The sequence below is a fragment of the Gossypium raimondii genome, chromosome 1, assembly GCF_025698545.1.
Source record: "Gossypium raimondii isolate GPD5lz chromosome 1, ASM2569854v1, whole genome shotgun sequence".
Lineage (NCBI taxonomy): Eukaryota > Viridiplantae > Streptophyta > Magnoliopsida > Malvales > Malvaceae > Gossypium > Gossypium raimondii.
In genome coordinates this window covers 30,296,398-30,314,530 of record NC_068565.1, presented here as the reverse complement: position 1 = coordinate 30,314,530, position 18,133 = coordinate 30,296,398, and the positions used below count along the sequence as shown (strand labels likewise).

The window sequence follows — 18,133 nt, the reverse complement described above, 5'->3', positions numbered from 1 at the left end:
CAAAAAAGTTTTGGTTCTCCCATTTTTGAACAATATGAATCCTTGACAAGTCTTGCATTGCAATAAAGGATGGAGTTGTACTCAAGACTCGAGGTGCTCATGGTTGAGCAGTTCGACCCGATGACCCGTTCGAAATATGAAAATGTTTGAGTAAAAATATAGGTCCGAAATATGGATTTGGATAAAGAATGAAGCCCGTTTAGAAAACAGGTCAGGCCTCAGGTAAATTTTTTTGGCACGAACCCGGTCCGGCCCGGTCGGAATACAATAAATATATATAATTTTTTATTTTTTAAAATACACTTCCCAATCTTGAATCTTCCCATTTCCCATTTATTTTTATTTTTTTAAAGTATTAACACTTTAACAGCCATTTCCCATTTCCCCCATTTCCCGTTTACCCTCTTCCCCAAATCAGAATCCCTAATCCCGTGCCCGACTGCCCTCTTCCCTTTTTTCCTTAATTCAAAAATCAACCTTCACCTCCGGCACCAATCCACCTCCACCGATCTACCTCCGGTCTTCTACCTTTGAATTTCAAAGGTATATTAACAATGTCTTTTTTTCCTCTCTTTTATGGTGCTTCTACCTTTGATTTTCTGCCTGTAATTCATAAACTGATGTTGTTTGGATCCTTTATCCTGATAAAGGAGGAATCTTTTTGGGTGGTTAGGATTAGGGTTTCGAATGTTTTGGTAATTGCTGGGGAAGGATTGGTATTTTGATAAGATGATAAATGGTGGTTTTCTGATTTTGATTCAGTGTCTTGAATATTCGGGGGGGGGGGGAAGGAATTAAATCTGGAATTTTGGAATCTGTTTTCTGGATTGTATGTTCAATTTGTATTTTGGGTTGTATGTTCAATCTGTATTCTGCTTAGTTTAACAAAATTATTATTATTTGTTCTTTTTAAAGTTTTCTAGTAACATTATATTAAATTACCAGTAATAACCTCAAACATTTCGACCAAAATGGAATTCATTTTTGTTTAAATAAAAATACAGTGCTGTTAATGATTTCTAGAACTGAACTTGTTGTAATGTTGTGTGATTTTTACACCTAATGTGGATTTGTTTCGCTTGTGATTTTTCCCATATCAATGTAAATAAGGAAACATAGTTTTGTAGAGACCATGTTGTGTTAAAAACTCAAATTTCTGAACCTGATAGTCTTTTCTGCTACCTGTTGATTTTCATCTTCGCGCTCAAATTTTGTTTGTTCTGTTATTTGCTAACCAAATTTCTTCTGTCTTCATATTCATTCTTTTGTTATTTAGTGACCAAATTTAAATTTAAATTTTATTTAATTTCTAATATCATCCATTGTGGGCTATTAGTAGCTCGTACCGCTTCTCTAGTTCAGGTAGTTTAAGAGTTAAGCTAGCTTACTGAATCGATTTCAGTTTGCAACTCTTCCCCTTCATCCCTTGCTTCTTTGAAAGTGTTTGAGTGAAGTGTTACTGATTTTAAATAATGTAGTAAAGTGTTATGTTACACTATTAATTTTTTTCTTAAAAATAAAATAATTTCACATGAACACAAATGTCGGTTTAGATGCTATATTTTTCTTCGAAATTGAGTGCAATTAAGATCTTTAATTACCTAACACTCATTATTTTTTTAGCATATGGTTCCTGAATCCTGACATCTAGAGACTTGTTTTTTCATTTTTAGAAAGCAACTTATATATATATATATGTATGTATATATATCATTACTGTAAAATTGCCTTAATGCGAGTTTTGTATTTCAAGACGAGGCTATAGGTTTAAAAGTAGCTGAGCACAATTAAGAGCAAATTTGTGTTATTGAATTATTATTGGATGAGAATTGATTTATGTTTTATAGAGCGTGTAATTTGCAGGACATGAAGACTTTCTTTCCTTTCTTCTTTCCATGAGAGTTGAGGGAATATGAAATGAAAGAAGTAGGAAGAGTTGGAAGAGAGGGGTTTTTCTAAAGTTTATTATCGAGAAAATTAGTGTTTTAATCCTGTAAGAATAAACTCATAATTAATTAAATAGTTAATGAATTCTAATCTAATGGTGATTAATATTAAATTTTAGTTTTTTTAATTTCCTATAATTTTTAATAATGAAAGTAAAAATAAAAGAGTAGGGTTAAATCAACAAAAGTTGTAAAACTTGAAGGGCTAAATTTGTGATTATACTTAAATTTTTAACAGAGTTAATGAAATAAGATGTAAAAGTACACTAGTACAGGGACCAATTTTAAGCAAATATAAATATAATATTTATTTTTATCCAATTCATTGGGCAAGAAATGGAAAAAAATAAATAATCTTATTTTATTTTTTTTCATTATATAAAAAAATATATATAATTTGATATAATTTTAATAACAATTAATTTTAATAACAATCAGTTTTAAGCATAAAAAAAGGGCTGGGTCGGGCCGGGCTCAGGTTTCGTATTTTTTCTTCGGGTCGGGCCTGGATAAAATCTTAGACTCATATTTTGGGCCAGATAGGGCCCGGGCCTAGGAAACTGGTTGAAATTTTTTTTTAGGCCCGACTCATGAGCACCTCTACTCAAGACTATGGAGATTACAGTTCCATGACCATGTTTAGTGAAAGGGGCACATGTATAGGTTTCAACGAGACTAGCCATTTGTGTGTGTGTGTCAAAGAGATTGTTTTGGAATATATTAGTTTTTAGTTGAAAGGAAATGATACGTGCATAGTTGGGTAAATCTTAGGGTCGTTTATTTACCAGGAAAATATTTTCCCGAAAATGTTTTCCTGGTTTTACGGTGTTTGGAAGCTTGAAAACATTTTCCATTTGGAAAATGTTTTCCAAGACACGGGTAAAATCACTTTCGTTTTAGGGAAAATGTCTTACCGATTTTATTTCTGTAAGACATTTTCCGGAAAATCTCCCTCCCCTCTCACCATATTCCTTCTTCGTCCAGGTAAGTTTCCTCCTACTTCTTCCGTTCTTCATCTTTGTCGCCTCTCTCACTCAAATCTTCTTCTTCCTTTTTTTTTTGTTGAATAATCTGTTTGGATTTTGCATCTTTGTCGCCTCCATATTCGTTTTGGATCATTATCTCCTTATCTCCGATTCATTCTTTTTTGAATTTTATTTCGTTAATTCCGATTCAGTTTTATTGAACCGGTTGTTCCTTTTAGGATCGGTAACGGAAAACGGATTTCAAGTGCGGGAATGGAAAGATTGGTAAACGATTGCAAAGCAAAGAGAGTTTGAGAAATCAAAGGATGCCAGGATTAGCGCAAAGGAATGAGCAATATAGTAATGCCTCATTTGGGTTTTGGTCTAAGCAAAATGACGTTGTTAGCTACAATAATCTCCAAAAGGTATCCGATTTTAATTTTCTTCGCTTTATTATCTTTTTTTCGGGTTGTATTTTTTTTTATTGAATTGGGATTGGATTGTATCAATTTTTTGGATTGGGTTTTTGTTTATGTTGACGGGTAGTTTAAGTATTGATTGGATCTTAATTGATTGGATTTTTAATCCTTTTTTATTGTTTACTAGATCCAGTTTATGGAATTAATTTAATTTTGTTTATGTGTCAATTTTCACTCTAGTAATCTATTTGTTGTTTCATGAAATCTGTCTTTTGCTTAGAAACGCTATCCATTAGTTACCTAATTTTGTTTAGAGCCGAGACACTTAAATTTTAGTGTTGTTCCTGGTTTTGAATTGAGTAATGGAAGAAATAGAATCTAGAAGTTAGATTATTAACTTCTTCACTGTGTATTTTCTTTTTACACTTTGTTGAGCTCAATGTGGCTTCCGGCTGCTGTCAATGTTCGATTTTATCTTTTTGGCTGTAAAACGAAAGTGATTGAAGAATTGGGAATTCCAGAAACGGTACTTTTTTTTTCCTATTAGCAAATTAAGATGGAGCACCCAAATGGTTAGAATGTGAAACTTCAATTCTGAATCACAGGTTGAGTTCTTGTGCCTGGTGAAGGCATGGTCTATGGCATAAGTTAGAGCTACCTCTTTGTGTAACCCAAGACCTAGCCTTCTCTGCACTATGCTCTCCATGGTCCATATTTTACAGAAAAAAGAGGGGTAGTATTGATTATGCAATTTAATAATGGATATGATTTATAAATATGTGATTTATTGATTTTATTTTCTGATATATTACTAAGAGCTTTGATTTTGTTTTGTAGTTCTGGAGTGAGCTGTCAATGCAAGCTCAGCAGAAGCTCCTTAGAATTGATAAACAAAAACTCTTTGAGCGAGGTCTCAAGAACATTTACTACTCCAGATGTAATGGGCTGTTGCTTGAAGGTTTTTTTGCAAATTGTCATGTATGGAAAATCCTTGCAGCAGGAGGGAGTAGCTGGTAACCTTCATTACAACAGGTCAGGAGCCTCAAAAAAGGGAACTGGTGGCGGATTGAATTTGACAAATGGGACACAAGATGAAATTCAAGATCCATCTGTCCATCCTTGGAGAGGTTTGACAACGACTCGCGATGATTCACTGACACTTCTTGACTGCTATTTGTGCCCAAAGTCATTTAAGGGTCTACAAAACGTTTGTATTGTTCAGATTGTTTTCTCTGACTATTTTTTCCCCTTTCTTCTAGTTTTTGATGTTTTAATTGAATCAGGTGTTTTATAGTGCACGTGCAAGGGAGAGGGAGCGTGAATTGCTTTATCCTGGTGCTTGTGGTGGGGGAGGTTGGGGTTGGATAAGCCAAGGAATTGCTAGTTATGGAACAGGACATGGAACAAGAGAAACATGTGCACTGCACACTGCCAGGCTTTCTTGTGACACCTTGGTGGATTTTTGGTCAGCTCTTGGAGAAGAAACTCGGGAATCTCTTTTAAGAATGAAGGAAGAAGATTTTATTGAGAGGCTTATTTACAGGTGTGTTTATGGCTCTTCTTTACGGTTGAATGTGTTTCATTTTCTATATTGTTCAGCTGGCAAACGGTATGAAGTCAGATGATAATTGATCAAGAGGTTCTCATTGGAGCTAGAAACATAAGACTGATGGTGGGAATGTCAGAACTATAGAGGACAAAATTTTTGTTTGATGATCTTAAAGAAATGAAAGTTTCAGTTGTGAGCCATTCAAGCTTTTGATATTCTGTGTTCTCCTAATTGATGACTAACTATCATTGTGAATGGTTAATCCTATTTTTTTAATCAAGACACTAAGTCGGCCAAATTTTTTATATATTGAAGGAGATCAAAAGCAAATTCTACATTCTTTCAGAGAATAAAACATCTTGATCTTTGAACCAAGATTTATGAACAGTTGATCTGTCTTTGTTTCTGCCTCCCCTCTAGTTATCATTTTTCCTTCCTTCTTTTGAATAGTCAAATGTAGGCTGTCCAGTCCTTTATCAGAGGAGAATTAAGGATTTGATGAAATTGATGGACTCTTTTCCTTGTTAAAATAAATTCAAAATAGACGGTTATTATTCTAGCTTAATAATTGAGTATTATTATATATTTAATTTGATTTATTTATTTATAAATAAATCATTGCAATATATGTAAAAAATTAAAATACATATTTATTAATATATGTAAAAATAACTTTTTCAAAAATATTTTCAGAAATCTATCAAACAATAGAAAACATTTTACATGATTCATCCAAACACTAGAAAAGTAAATCATTTTCGAAAAGTAAATTATTTTCCAGAAATTATTTTATTAGCAAACAAACGGAGCCTTAAACTCAAAAGATCATTTAATTTCCAATGAGTTTTTAGATGGTATCCATGTATTTATAGGTTTAGATGTCTTCATGTCGATTAAGAGCTATCACTTAGCTTTAAAACGTACTTTGAATTATTAGATTTTGAGTTTGAGAACTCAAATTATGTTCATATTTAAAAAGATTGTGCAAGCAAAATTTTCTGGACGGGATTTACAAGTTTTAAGCTTTGAGTAAAATTTTAAATCATATTAATTTCAATTTAAATATCTAATTTCGATTATATATCACCCCACAATATATTTTTTAAGTATATATTTTTAAGGCTTTATTTATTACGAAATTTATGACAAAGTTATTTTATTTAAACTTTCTTTCAAGCCTAATATGTTATTGGCCCATTTAGAGAATTATTTTTAGGACTCAAGTATTTTATTTTGCTTTGTAAAATTGGATCCATGCCCACATTACATAGGTTAGCCAAATTCACCTTATTAGGTGGGTGTTACACTTGGTTTTCATTCAATATGTAATTACGCAGGGGCTAAGCAAATAAAATCCATCTATGACTTTTTGTTATTGCCGCCCATTAACTTTTAGAAGTCCTAGCTTAACTAGGACTTTTAATTTAGGACTCAACTAGGATGCTGTTAGAGTATGTTTAAAGACCAATCTTGAGATGATTGTAATCATATACTCATTTTACCTTGTTTGTTAATATATGATATTGCCATTATTATTTCAGTTTCTTTTTCTGCGTGTATAGATAAATTGGTTAATAATAATGTCCTAAAAGTAATATAATTTTTCTTAAAATGTCCTTAGTCAAGTATTATTGTGGGTTTGAACAATGATAATGCATTGAGGCTAATGTGTAGTTGATTGATAACAAAGTGTTTTCATTGCATAGGGATGTCAAGATCGATTCATGAGTATGTATTAGAGAACAACATACTGGACTAACTCACTATGATTCCTTAGTTAAGTATTATTGTGGGCTTGAACAATGATAATGCATTGAGGCTAATGTGTAGTTGATTGATGGCAAAGTGTTTTCATTGACACAGGGATGTCAAAATTGATGCATGAGTATGTGTTAGAGAACAACATACTGGACTAACTCACTATGATTATGTTTCTTGGATTATTATGTAACAGTCATAACATTACTCATAGTGATAACTATGCATATGATCCTCAGATTTGAGATCATCATTGTCCCAACATCGTGAGTTGTATATTTTGACACAGTCAAATGTCTACCATAATAGGTTATACTTTAAATATTGATGTTGGGTATGCCGCAATCTAAGTAGTGGGATATGATTGATCATGATAGGATTTGTCTCTCCTACATAATGGGAGCAATATCTTAGGCCTCTTGATGGAGTGAGACTAGAAATGCATGGTCATGCTCGAATAAGTTGATATGAGGTATCACATTTATTTGTTTATTGTTGTCTACTTAGAATATCAAGAAATAAGATATTGGACTATACAAGTGTGACTATTCCATGACTTGTGTCCAATCAAGATATTAAGGATAAAATGATATAATACATGAAAATTTATCACAGAAAGGTTATATCAAATAACGACTTCTTGTAACTTGGCTAGAAACGTTCTACTATTACTACTAATGTTATAAGAGCTTATAGGGTCACACCTATAGTTGAAGTGAGTAGAATTCAAATACATTTGGTATTGTATTTAGTTCTCACATGAATTAATTTAATTTGATAGTTAAATATTGAACACATTATATGTTCAAACTTGTTGCACACAAATAGATAACGTAGATAAAATTAATATATAAATTTGATTCATACAAAATATTAATTGTATATATTTTATCGAAATTATATATAAATAATTATAATAATTAATTTTGGTTAAAAATAGAAGACATGGAAATTGATATTCTTTAGGAAAGAATATAATTTCTTTTCTCGATTCCATTTGTTTCTCTAATAATAAGAGAATAATCTCATTTTTTTGTTATATGGGATATCAAAGAAAATAATAGGAATATAATCCCTTAGCGTGTTAGGGTTACCAAAAAAAATCAAAAGCTCTAGTAGCCATTTTTTATTTTTCTCTCTAAAAGTTCAAGAGATTTTTTTTGTTCGTTCTTTGATTATGTGGATTACATAGAGGCCGATTCGTTATTGTTGCGGCTTGGAATCGACATCTCCAAAATGGATCCTATTAACAATGTTATTCGTCATTTTTTTTTATTTTGAAAGGTATTCTTTCGACCCTTGTTTCAACCTGATTCGTTCCTCGTACACGGATCCATGACTGATGATCACCAAAATATTTTTTCCACTTTTCCACGGGGTGTACCGGCGATCCAATAGATGTTGCCAACCTCATTGTCAAAAAGAGCTTGGATTTTTATGATTTGAATACTCTTTTAGTTATTTCATTGCAAGGTTCTTCTCTTATGAATTTTTAGAAATTGCTTTCAACTTAATCTTTCTTAAAGTTTTGTGTTGGTTGTTTTTCATCCTTCAACTTACTAAGTAGTCGGCTTAGGGGTTGATGTTAGGATCTAGTGCCCTTAGTGTAGTGATATCGTCAAATGTACTTGTAATTTTTTAAATAGATTGGTTTAACAAAATTCTATCATTCTCATTAATATCTTTTGTATAACGCCTTAAATGGTTTTTGCATGCAAAGCAAAATATAAAAAATATTAGCTCATTGATTATCTAATGTTTAACTAATATTAAGTTGCGTTATGTGGTTGAATGATAATACAAGAAAACAACTTATATTAGTAGTTAATCTAAATGGTTCATAGTCTTATCGAAATTGAGAAAGTTGATTAAAAGGCTATTATATCTTCTATATAGTCCAAAAGAGAGATATTTTGTCATAGGTATCAGAGCGAATTACTCTTAAAAGATATAAACATAGATATGATTGTCTAGACTAACAATTCATCGAACAATAATCGTTCTCACATAGGTCAGAAAATTTGATTTTGGATCAAAATTCTTAAACCAAGCCTTTTCGGAAAGTTTGACCGAAAGGTTTCCGAGAGTGGGAACAATGTCAGATGGTAATTAGACTTAATTAGAATTAGGGAGAGAGTAAATTAGAGAATTTAGTATTTAAGATTGAAGGACAAATTTATAGAACTAGTAATAATAGAGAGGTCAATGTGAGATTTTTAAAAAGTAAGATATTGAGTAAGAGAGGTCCTTATGTGGTTATTATACCAAGGGCGTTTAGGAAAATTTTCCATTTTCAAAATTTAGAATGAAGGAAGGGTTTCTTGCTATCATTTTCACAAAAACAAACTCTTCATGCTATTGGAAAAAATCTGGTTTGAAAACGATTATCTTGCATTGCGAAAAATTAAAATTTTGAAAACTGACTCGGTTTATAATATTTATAGCAATAAACCTTAGACTGAAATCGTACTTGTGCTTTCGGATAAGTAGATCCTTGATGTTTTCAGATAAGCAGATCCTTGATGTTTTTCGGCTTTCAACCAAACGATCTTCTCTACTATTCTCGCACCACGAACTACTTCGAGTGTGGGCCCGAACCAATTGAATCAAAACACAGAAGTAGAAAATGTTTTCTTCTCTTTTTAAGGTGAAAACAAAAGTTCTTTATTCTTTAATAGAAACCGGTAGAATTGTTATTATGAAAAAATATATTTAATAGTTGAGAATAAATTCTCTTTATTTTTCGACAGAGTAACAATCTCTCAAAGTTGTGTTAATAGCTCTACCAGTGCCATCTATTTATAGGAAGAGAAAGTAGAACCCTTATTGAATTGTAGAAATTTATTTCAACTATAAAAATAACTTCCTACTTAGAATGCGATTTTGGGTCTCTCTCACATCAGGTCCAATTATGAGTACTTTTCAGACTTTTGATCTCCTCTAAACGTGTTATCATTTAGAGTATAAATACCACACCAAAAATATCAGTGGTGCCTGCAAGTATACAGTCAAATTATAATATAGATGTGTTACAACAAAACACTGGTAAATGTTTCGAGATAGTACCCAATGGAGGATTAATTGAACCAAAAATATATTTCTACAGTAATAAGTCTAAGTAGTAATAATTAAAAATTATATTACGGTGAACTATTAAATAGAGAATCATGCATAAAATAAATTAACTAAATACAACAAACAGAAAATAATCAAACACCAAAATCAAAATAACAGACGGAATATTAACTTGTTTCAGTGGTTGTAATTAACTTCAAAATTAGGTTTTAGGTGGAATTAACTATTAACTAACTAGTATTACCTCTCGACCTCTACTAACTAATTAATTGGCAGATACTCGCTTATCTCTTGACCTCACTTTTCCCACTAGGATAAATTATGATTTACTCGGTGGTTTGCAGAAATGTGCAAGTATACACAATCGTTAATAAGTAATAAAGTGATAAGAATTGAGTACCACCTCCACAGGGACTGTATATGAAAAGAAGAATATTATGAAATTAATATTCATAATTTGATGAAGGGAAAATAATAAGAGGTGCTTTGAATCTACTGGCACAAAATTAAATATAAAATATTATTAAGGAAAACAAAATATAATTATAGAATTAAAAACAACAATCACAATATTTACAACAATGACATGAAAGAGCTAACTTCATTACTTTTATTTGAATTAATCATATTTACAACAGTGTTGATAATGTTACGGTATATGCATTGGCAAATCAATTATTTACTAACCTAAGTTACATTTCTCCCAAAAGTGGCCATGCAAGGTAATAGATATTGCTACATACCATTACAAATCTGATTATGAATCCTTAAACAACTAAACATGCACCATTCAAATATTGTGTCCACTAATTACCATCTTGTTTGGATGAAATAATTAATTCAAATGCTTTTTAACACTTTATAATGCAAAAAGAACATACATGATTTTACTTGAACGAGTAAACAAATGGTGCACAGAACATATCGACAAAGTAGAAATAGTATTAAATAATGAATTGCAATCAATCTAGCATCAAACAAATTTAAGCCATAATCTTTGAATTGAAAACCAAACAATAAAAAGTAATCATGTTTATCAACTTGACAAAAAAAAAAAGAGAGAAGTTAGAGCCAATCGTGTAGATCTATTGACACTATCGTGTTGCTCTTCCTTGATCCTTTTCTTATGCTCCTGATGCAAAATATCCTTCAAATGTCAATTTGGCAGTTCTCTAATCTTCTTGTTCTTGCTCTCTCAAATCTATGTCTTTTATCTTGAATGAAGAAGATAAATGATGGAAGGTTTGTGTGTGTGGCATGAATGAGGTAAGAAAAAGATGAAAAGAATGATGGAAATTTTTTTGGGTTCAGAGGATGACTTCTTCTCAAGAGTTGGATGCCCATTTTATATGAAATGAGTGCTCTATATATATACTTAGAGTTCCCAACCATCATGGTTAAAACTAGAATTCAAAATCCCCCTTTTTCTCCCTTGACTGATCGACCCTTATAAATAGGAAAGGGGGAGTCAACTTGTTATTTTTGGAGGGGAGGAGTTGCTGTCCCTTTGTATTCCTCATTGGGTGGTTGGTTGACTCGTTCTTTCAAGGTGGAATGTTAGAATGGAGTGAGACCAAGTCTACCTAGATGTTGGTAGCTTGAAGAAATGGTTGGGCTAATCAGTTGGGCTTATGCTCCTTTATATGCTACATTTTGGTGTTCAAGTCTTCTTGAATTAGGCCTTAAGTCTGATGTGATCTCGACTTCGATAAGTAGGTCGAAGCCTGAGCTGACATTTTCCATATCATTTAGGCTTGATATGTGGGATGGAATTAAGGAATTCAAGGAACCCTTCAACCAGCAAATTTGGGCCGAATTTCACAAATCCAATCCGAAGTCCCTCTTATTTATACAGTTTTTAATTCTTTATATATAAAACCCCAAAAATTTTCCTTTATATTTTATCGTAATATAATTTATTTAAACAACTAATTAATTCTATTTTTGTTTAGGTTAACTTTAATTTAGTACTTACCTCCCTTGGATATGATCCTCGGAGTACTTACCTACTTCGTTGTAAAACTATATTACAACCTGACTCGTATACTTGTGAACACCACCTAAAATCTATATCTTTAGTTGCAATATTCACATTCTGGACGTTAGTACATCCAGAGGCAGTTAAATTATTGGCACCGTTGCCGAGGAGGCAACATTCCTGAATTAGTTTTGATTTTTACGTTTAATAGAATAATTAGGAAATTTTTGAATTATAGACATAATTTGTATTTTTTTAATAATTTGGTTTACGAACTTCTTTCTTTTCCTTTTTCAATTTCAGTATATGCCTCAGAGGAGAGGAACACCTGTTTAGTTAGTCCTTGATCCATACAGACTAATCTAGCAAAATGATTCAAATATGGATGAAACTGATCACACGTGGTTTAGTGATGAGGCAATCATTGACGATGAAGTATATGAGGATGGAGTATATGAAGAATGGGAGATTATAGAAAATAAAAATTATTCATGATAGAGTTGAGCTAACGCGAAAACAAACTCTCAACACACAAGTGGACTAATAATCAAGGTACTGATATAGTTGAACATCCACATGAGTTCACTGGTAATTTGTATGAGGCACTTGAAGAAGATCATGTGATTCGTATAATATGCCTTCATGTAAAACCACCAGGATGGGCAACTCTGAGGTATTATCAAGCATGTCAGACATGATGCCTCAAATGATAAAAATGATTCAAGACATATCCGAAGTGCTGCCTCCAAGGAAAAAGGACATGTATGACGTTCACAACTCGGATCATGAAAACCCTTGTACTATCGATGACCATGATGAGATTTATGGTGAGATTCAATCGAAGCTTGTAACTGAAGATCATGTGAATAAGTTGAACATAGTTGAAACGGTCTTTGAAATGGTTTTTGATCATGTGGATAAGTTGAACATAGTTGAAACGGTCTTTGATCCAATCGACATGGCAACGGAAGTAACCGTAAATGTAAAATTGAAAGATGAACTAACCATTAACATGGAGTCTAAACTAATATTGAATGAAAGTGTAAAAGAGCCAATACGCTTACTGGCCATAGGAGAGAAGGTGCCAGCTGATGAGGTTGAGGCGTTTGATTCATTCTCATTCGACAACAATAGCAAGGGTTGAGTAACCAAAGCCTCACGCAACAGGGAGATGAGGAAGTTTGAGGTAATAATACCCCGAAAAACAATTTAGGGTTGGCTCAAATTTGGTACTAAATGGCTTACAATTTGGATGTCAAGTAAGTCAAAAATAAAACAAAATCATTGGAATCGGCCAAAGTGGTTGGTTCATATACATCGACAGAAAAATAAACAATAGATTAAGGTGTCGAGAACCAGTTGGAAGTTATTCTAGGATGGCAACACGAATCGTCCCAGCTTTTGACGAACTTCTATTTCTTGTTCTAAATTTTGTTTCATATTTTTTATTACTTTACTTTAATTTTATTTTATTTATTAATTTATTTCCCTTCATATTATATTGCATATTTAAATTTTATTATAAAAGTATTTTCTTGTAGGTACTTTCTATCCGCTAGGAGCAAACCAATCCTAACACAAAGACAACAACAAGGATTCGACCTTCTCAGGGAAGTTTTCTTGTTGAAGCTGTAATAATTTTACAATAAGGGCAATATATGCTTTAAAGTGTCGGGGGCAATACGTCAGGGCTAATTAATAGTAGGATTTAGTTTTATTTAAATTGTTTAAAAGTAGGAGATGTATGTACCGAACACCTTGAAATTCGAGAGGAAGGGTCAAAATAGAGTCAGTGTCACAACACGGAATCTTTGTGTCGTAACACCAATGACAGATTCAAGGAATCGACTAACTTAGCTCAATGCCGTGACATAACACCTCTGTGTCGCGACAAAGTGATTAGTTTACCCCTAAACCAAAAAATTTCAAGGTGTGTCGCGACATTGGTAGCCTACTAGGGGTCTCACAATATGGAACCCTTATATTGCGGCATCATTGCAATTTTTTGTAAGCTTGACACATCGTACAATCCATCAATTTTTAGCCTTATTTAACCCGATTTTTAACCTAAAATACCAAAATTTGAAACCCAAAACACTTTTAACTTGTTTTTAAACACTCTTTAACCTTAAACTCTTTCTAAAACCTCTTAAATCCTTAAAACGCTATTTTTTCACCTTTTTTTTCTTTTCTCTCTTGTATTTTCACTTGGTGCAGAAAAATACTCTGCATCAACAAGGAATTACAATGAATCTTCATATGGAATCATGAGCTTTCTAATAAGGTTAAGGGTTCCAACTAGAATTGTACTATTCTATTGCATCAGTTCTTGTTTACTTTTAAATATACTGCTTGATCTCGGTTAGATCTTTTAGTTAGAATACTATTAAAAATGCCTCCTAGAAAAACTAGAATAACTAGCGAAAAAGAAACATCAATGGTTGCAAATCCCTTAGATTTTCCAAACCCGAACGTCAAAACATTCTTTTTGGAACTTCAAGGAAAGACGTTTATACAAGAAAGGGGTTTTGAACCATTGATGATTTTATGAAAAAAATTTGGTCATTGGTCCAATACTATAGGTGTGAATGATTTTACGTAACCCCTAAAGATCCTACTATAGCCCTAGTAGTACAAGAATTTTATGCATCATTTAGGGACAGGGCAGTTTGGAAAAAGTGTCAGTACGGGGCATAACTGTGCTGTCAACCCTAGAGAGATTTGTGAATTTTATAATGCTCTGTATTATGAATCCAATTTTGTCGAAGAAAGTGGTTTGAAATATTTTAAGGATACTAATATGGATAACATTATAAACTATCTAACATAAGTTAAGAGTGAATGGAAGAATCACTCAGGTACTGATATTCCTACTTCTTTTAATCAAACAATTATGTTTCCTTTCGCTAAAATGTGGATACAATCTTTGTGCACTCGAATTGCTCTTGCATTGAATGTCTCTAACGTTAATACTTTTCGAGTGATTTTGTTATATACTATTTTTCTGAAGAAACATATATGTATAAGGACATGAATCTACCACTACATGAAAAGATGTATTATGTAACACCCCAAAATAGGGCCTAGGAGTTTTAGGGGTATGGTATCTTAGTAATGGTTTTGATAATGGTTTTTGGAAAATCAAATCACTTTTTGAAAAAGAGTTTTAGAAACCCATAATTTTAGAAAAAGGACTGACTTGTAGTAGGGTTAAAACTATGAGCATTTATGTTGCAGTTTAGCCAATTTTTGAAAATGAACCGTAAATCTCCCACCTACAGCAAAACTCATGAAAGTTTTTCCCCTTTGTTTTTGTGTTGCCGTCACTTTTATTTCCAAAGGTCTTTCCATTCAATTTCAAATCCTAAACCATATTCCTTTGATTCCTACCATCTCCCAATCAATAAACCTTCATTGAAATCAAGAAAAATACCCAAAAACCTCACTAATTTCATCTTCTTTACTTGTGGGATTCTCAGATTTGTGTCAAAAACTTATTTATTTTCCTATTGAAGGTAACGATTCAACTTCTAAACAATTTTAAATGTTATTTAGTTCCTTAAATCGAATTATTAGCCATTAAAACACATATTTTAAATTAAAGTCAAAAATTGGATCATTAATGCTGGATTTCGAGATTGTGAAATAAAACATGGTTTCAAAGTATTTTTCAATTTTTTTTAACAGGATTAGAAGGTTTCCAAAGTTACTTTGAAGTTTTGTTAAGAACTTCTCGAGTTTTAATGAATTTTTATCATAATGGCCAAAACTTGTCAAAAAATGTCGATACCATGAACTGAGTAGTTTTGTATAGTTTAAAGGATGAGAATTAGTCATAGATGAATATGTAGATGAACGGAATTTGTTCCATGCAAAAAGATTAAATGTAGGATGAGATATACGAATATAAATATTTCTATATCAAAAGTTTCAGTTAAAAGAAAATGTAGCTTAGGCTATTGTTTTTTTTACAATTTAAGGTGAGTTAATGACTAATTTTTGATTGTATGTTTATGTGGTTTGTCTTGTTGAAGTGTCGGATTCAATAGGACCTTCAACAAAAAGAGACAAGGGCAAAGGAAAGTTTTTCTGAGCTTTCAACTTTTCAGCAAAATTATATTTTGGTGAGTGTTTTGAAATCATTGCTCGTAAATGATTCATTGTGTAATTAGGAATTTAGTGGTAGCCTAAACCCTTACTCTAAATTTCGAGTGTAAATGTTCTCACACCTATGATTAAATGTGCTATATGTGTACTTGTGCAATTGTGAAAATATGAACATATATGAGATGCTATGACATGTGTCAGAAGCTTGTGATGACTGTTTTGAAAGAGAATATGTGGGTATGTTATTTATGCCATGTGATAGTAAATATGTGGGTTTGTTTCCATACCGTGTGACAGTGATTATAATATGCTAACGATGTGAATATATAGTGATTATGTGCAAAAATCGGTAAGTAAATTTGTGATAATAATGTGGATATTTTGGCCTTGTAATCTTATGAGACCGTAGGATATAGTTGGCATGCCATAGGATTGTGAGTACTCACCTTTGTGATGTGATTTTGGGGCATTGAGGCCTAGGGACAAATTTCAAAAAGATAAAGGAATGTAAGCTAAACTCCATTCACAAGGATATGTGTGTTTAGTGTGTTGGATAGTGTTATCTATATGCTTCACTTATGGGACATGTTCGACTCTATGAGTCATCTTGGTGTGTTAGAGATCCATGTACCTGATGTGTGGTGATAAAGTCCATATTATGTTTCATAACCTCAAGAGCCAAACTACCATACAATGTGACTGAATGTGATTAAATGTGATTTATATGTGCTGTGATATATGTTTAAATATTAATGTGATTAATGTGTAAAAGAATTCATGAAAGATTTTTAAATGTGTGAAATATAATATTATAGTTAGAGATGTTATAGATATGATATATGCCTGTCTCGCTATTACATAATGGCTTGTTTACGTAATGGTTCTTTTGAGCATTCATTGAGCTTGTCAAGCTCACCCACTCATTTTTAACCACTGCAGATAAGTAGTGCCAGTGTGAGTGGTGTGGTCTCAAGGGGTGATCCAAGCTAGAAACTTTAGTTGCTCTTAGTAGGTGTTATTTGATTTTTTTTTGGGATTAAAAGGTAATGTGGTAGATGTTATGTTGGTTTTGCTATGATTTTTAATTGTTTGCATGCCTATTATACTTGGAAAATGTGGACTTGAAATAGGATGTTGGGACTGACATTTGGGACATTTTGGAGCTAAATTTATGTGGTATTTGATGCATGATGTTTTGAAATAGTTTGGAATGGTCTATGTGATGATATATGTTGTGTTTTTATGGTCTGGAACAGAGGTCTAGATATTCATGTTTTAAAAACGATACCTCTGGAATTTTCAAAGTTTAGGAAGCCAGTTTTGCTAGTTGGTATTGATATTTTTCCACAAGTATCGATACTCGGGGAAAAATTATCAATATTTTTTCAGTGGTAACGATATTTTTTGAAAGTTAGGGCTTTTAGACGAGAAACAGTAAGCTAATTTGGTATCAATTTCCCAAGAGGTATCGGTACCACTTGAGAGAATTATCGATACCACTCAACCAATATCGATACCTACATAATAGTTTTGGGATATTTAGCTAAGTGGTCCTAGTGATTGTTTAGTGCTTATTTTATGATTGTACAATGTATGTTAGCATGTTTTATACACCCTAGAGTAATTATGACTACAATTCGTATGAACGCCATGGTAATAAAGGAAACAAAAAACAAATGTATGTTTAATAATGTGTTGACTTATGTTGTATGCAATGTGAGACGGTGGTGTAGCATCCTGTGTTAGAGTATGCCCAAAGACCAATCATGAGATGATTGTAATAACATACTTATTTTACCTTATTTATTAATATAAGGCATTGCCATTATTATTTTCTTTTGTTTTCTGTATATATAAATAAATTGTTTTATAATAATGTCCAGAGAATAATATGATTATTCTTAAAAGATCCTTAGTCGAGTATCATTGTGGGCTTGGACAAGAATAATACATTAAGACTGACTTGTAGTTTATTGATGACAAAGTGTTGTCATTGACATGAGGTGTCAAAATCAATACTTGAGTATATGTGTTAGAGAACAACATATTGGACTGACCCGCTATGAGTATGTTTCTTGGATTATTATGTAATAGTCACAACATTACTCATAGTGATTACTATGTATACGATCCTCAGACTTGAGATCATCATTATCCCAACATCGTGAGTCATATATTTTGATACAGTTAAACGTCCACCGTAACTGGTTGTTCTATAAAGGTTGATGTTGGATATACCACAATCTATCTAGTGGGAGCAATATCTTAGGCCACTTGATTGAATGAGACTAGAAATGCGTGGTATCATACTTATTTGTTTATCATAGTCTACTCAG

The 18,133-nt window shown here is 32.3% G+C and overlaps 1 protein-coding gene and 1 pseudogene across 2 annotated transcripts; both read left to right on the top strand.

Moving 5' to 3' along the window:
• Nucleotides 1-341: 341 nt before the first annotated feature.
• On the top strand, nt 342-5,186 carry LOC105785561 (uncharacterized). 2 transcript variants are annotated; one of them, XM_012611665.2, is made up of 4 exons: nt 343-543; nt 3,151-3,336; nt 4,168-4,537; nt 4,614-5,186. In XM_012611665.2, the coding sequence occupies exons 2-4, from the start codon at nt 3,260-3,262 to the stop codon at nt 4,953-4,955; spliced, it is 789 nt and encodes a 262-aa protein (XP_012467119.1). In that variant the 5' UTR covers nt 343-543; nt 3,151-3,259; the 3' UTR covers nt 4,956-5,186. The 2 variants fall into 2 exon arrangements, with proteins under 2 accessions (XP_052489126.1, XP_012467119.1); XM_052633166.1 differs by lacking the exon at nt 3,151-3,336 and having other exon boundaries at nt 342-543.
• A 7,162-nt stretch (nt 5,187-12,348) lies between these two features.
• The window catches only part of LOC105785560 (putative potassium transporter 12), a 32,356-nt pseudogene continuing 26,571 nt past the window's right edge, over nt 12,349-18,133 (top strand).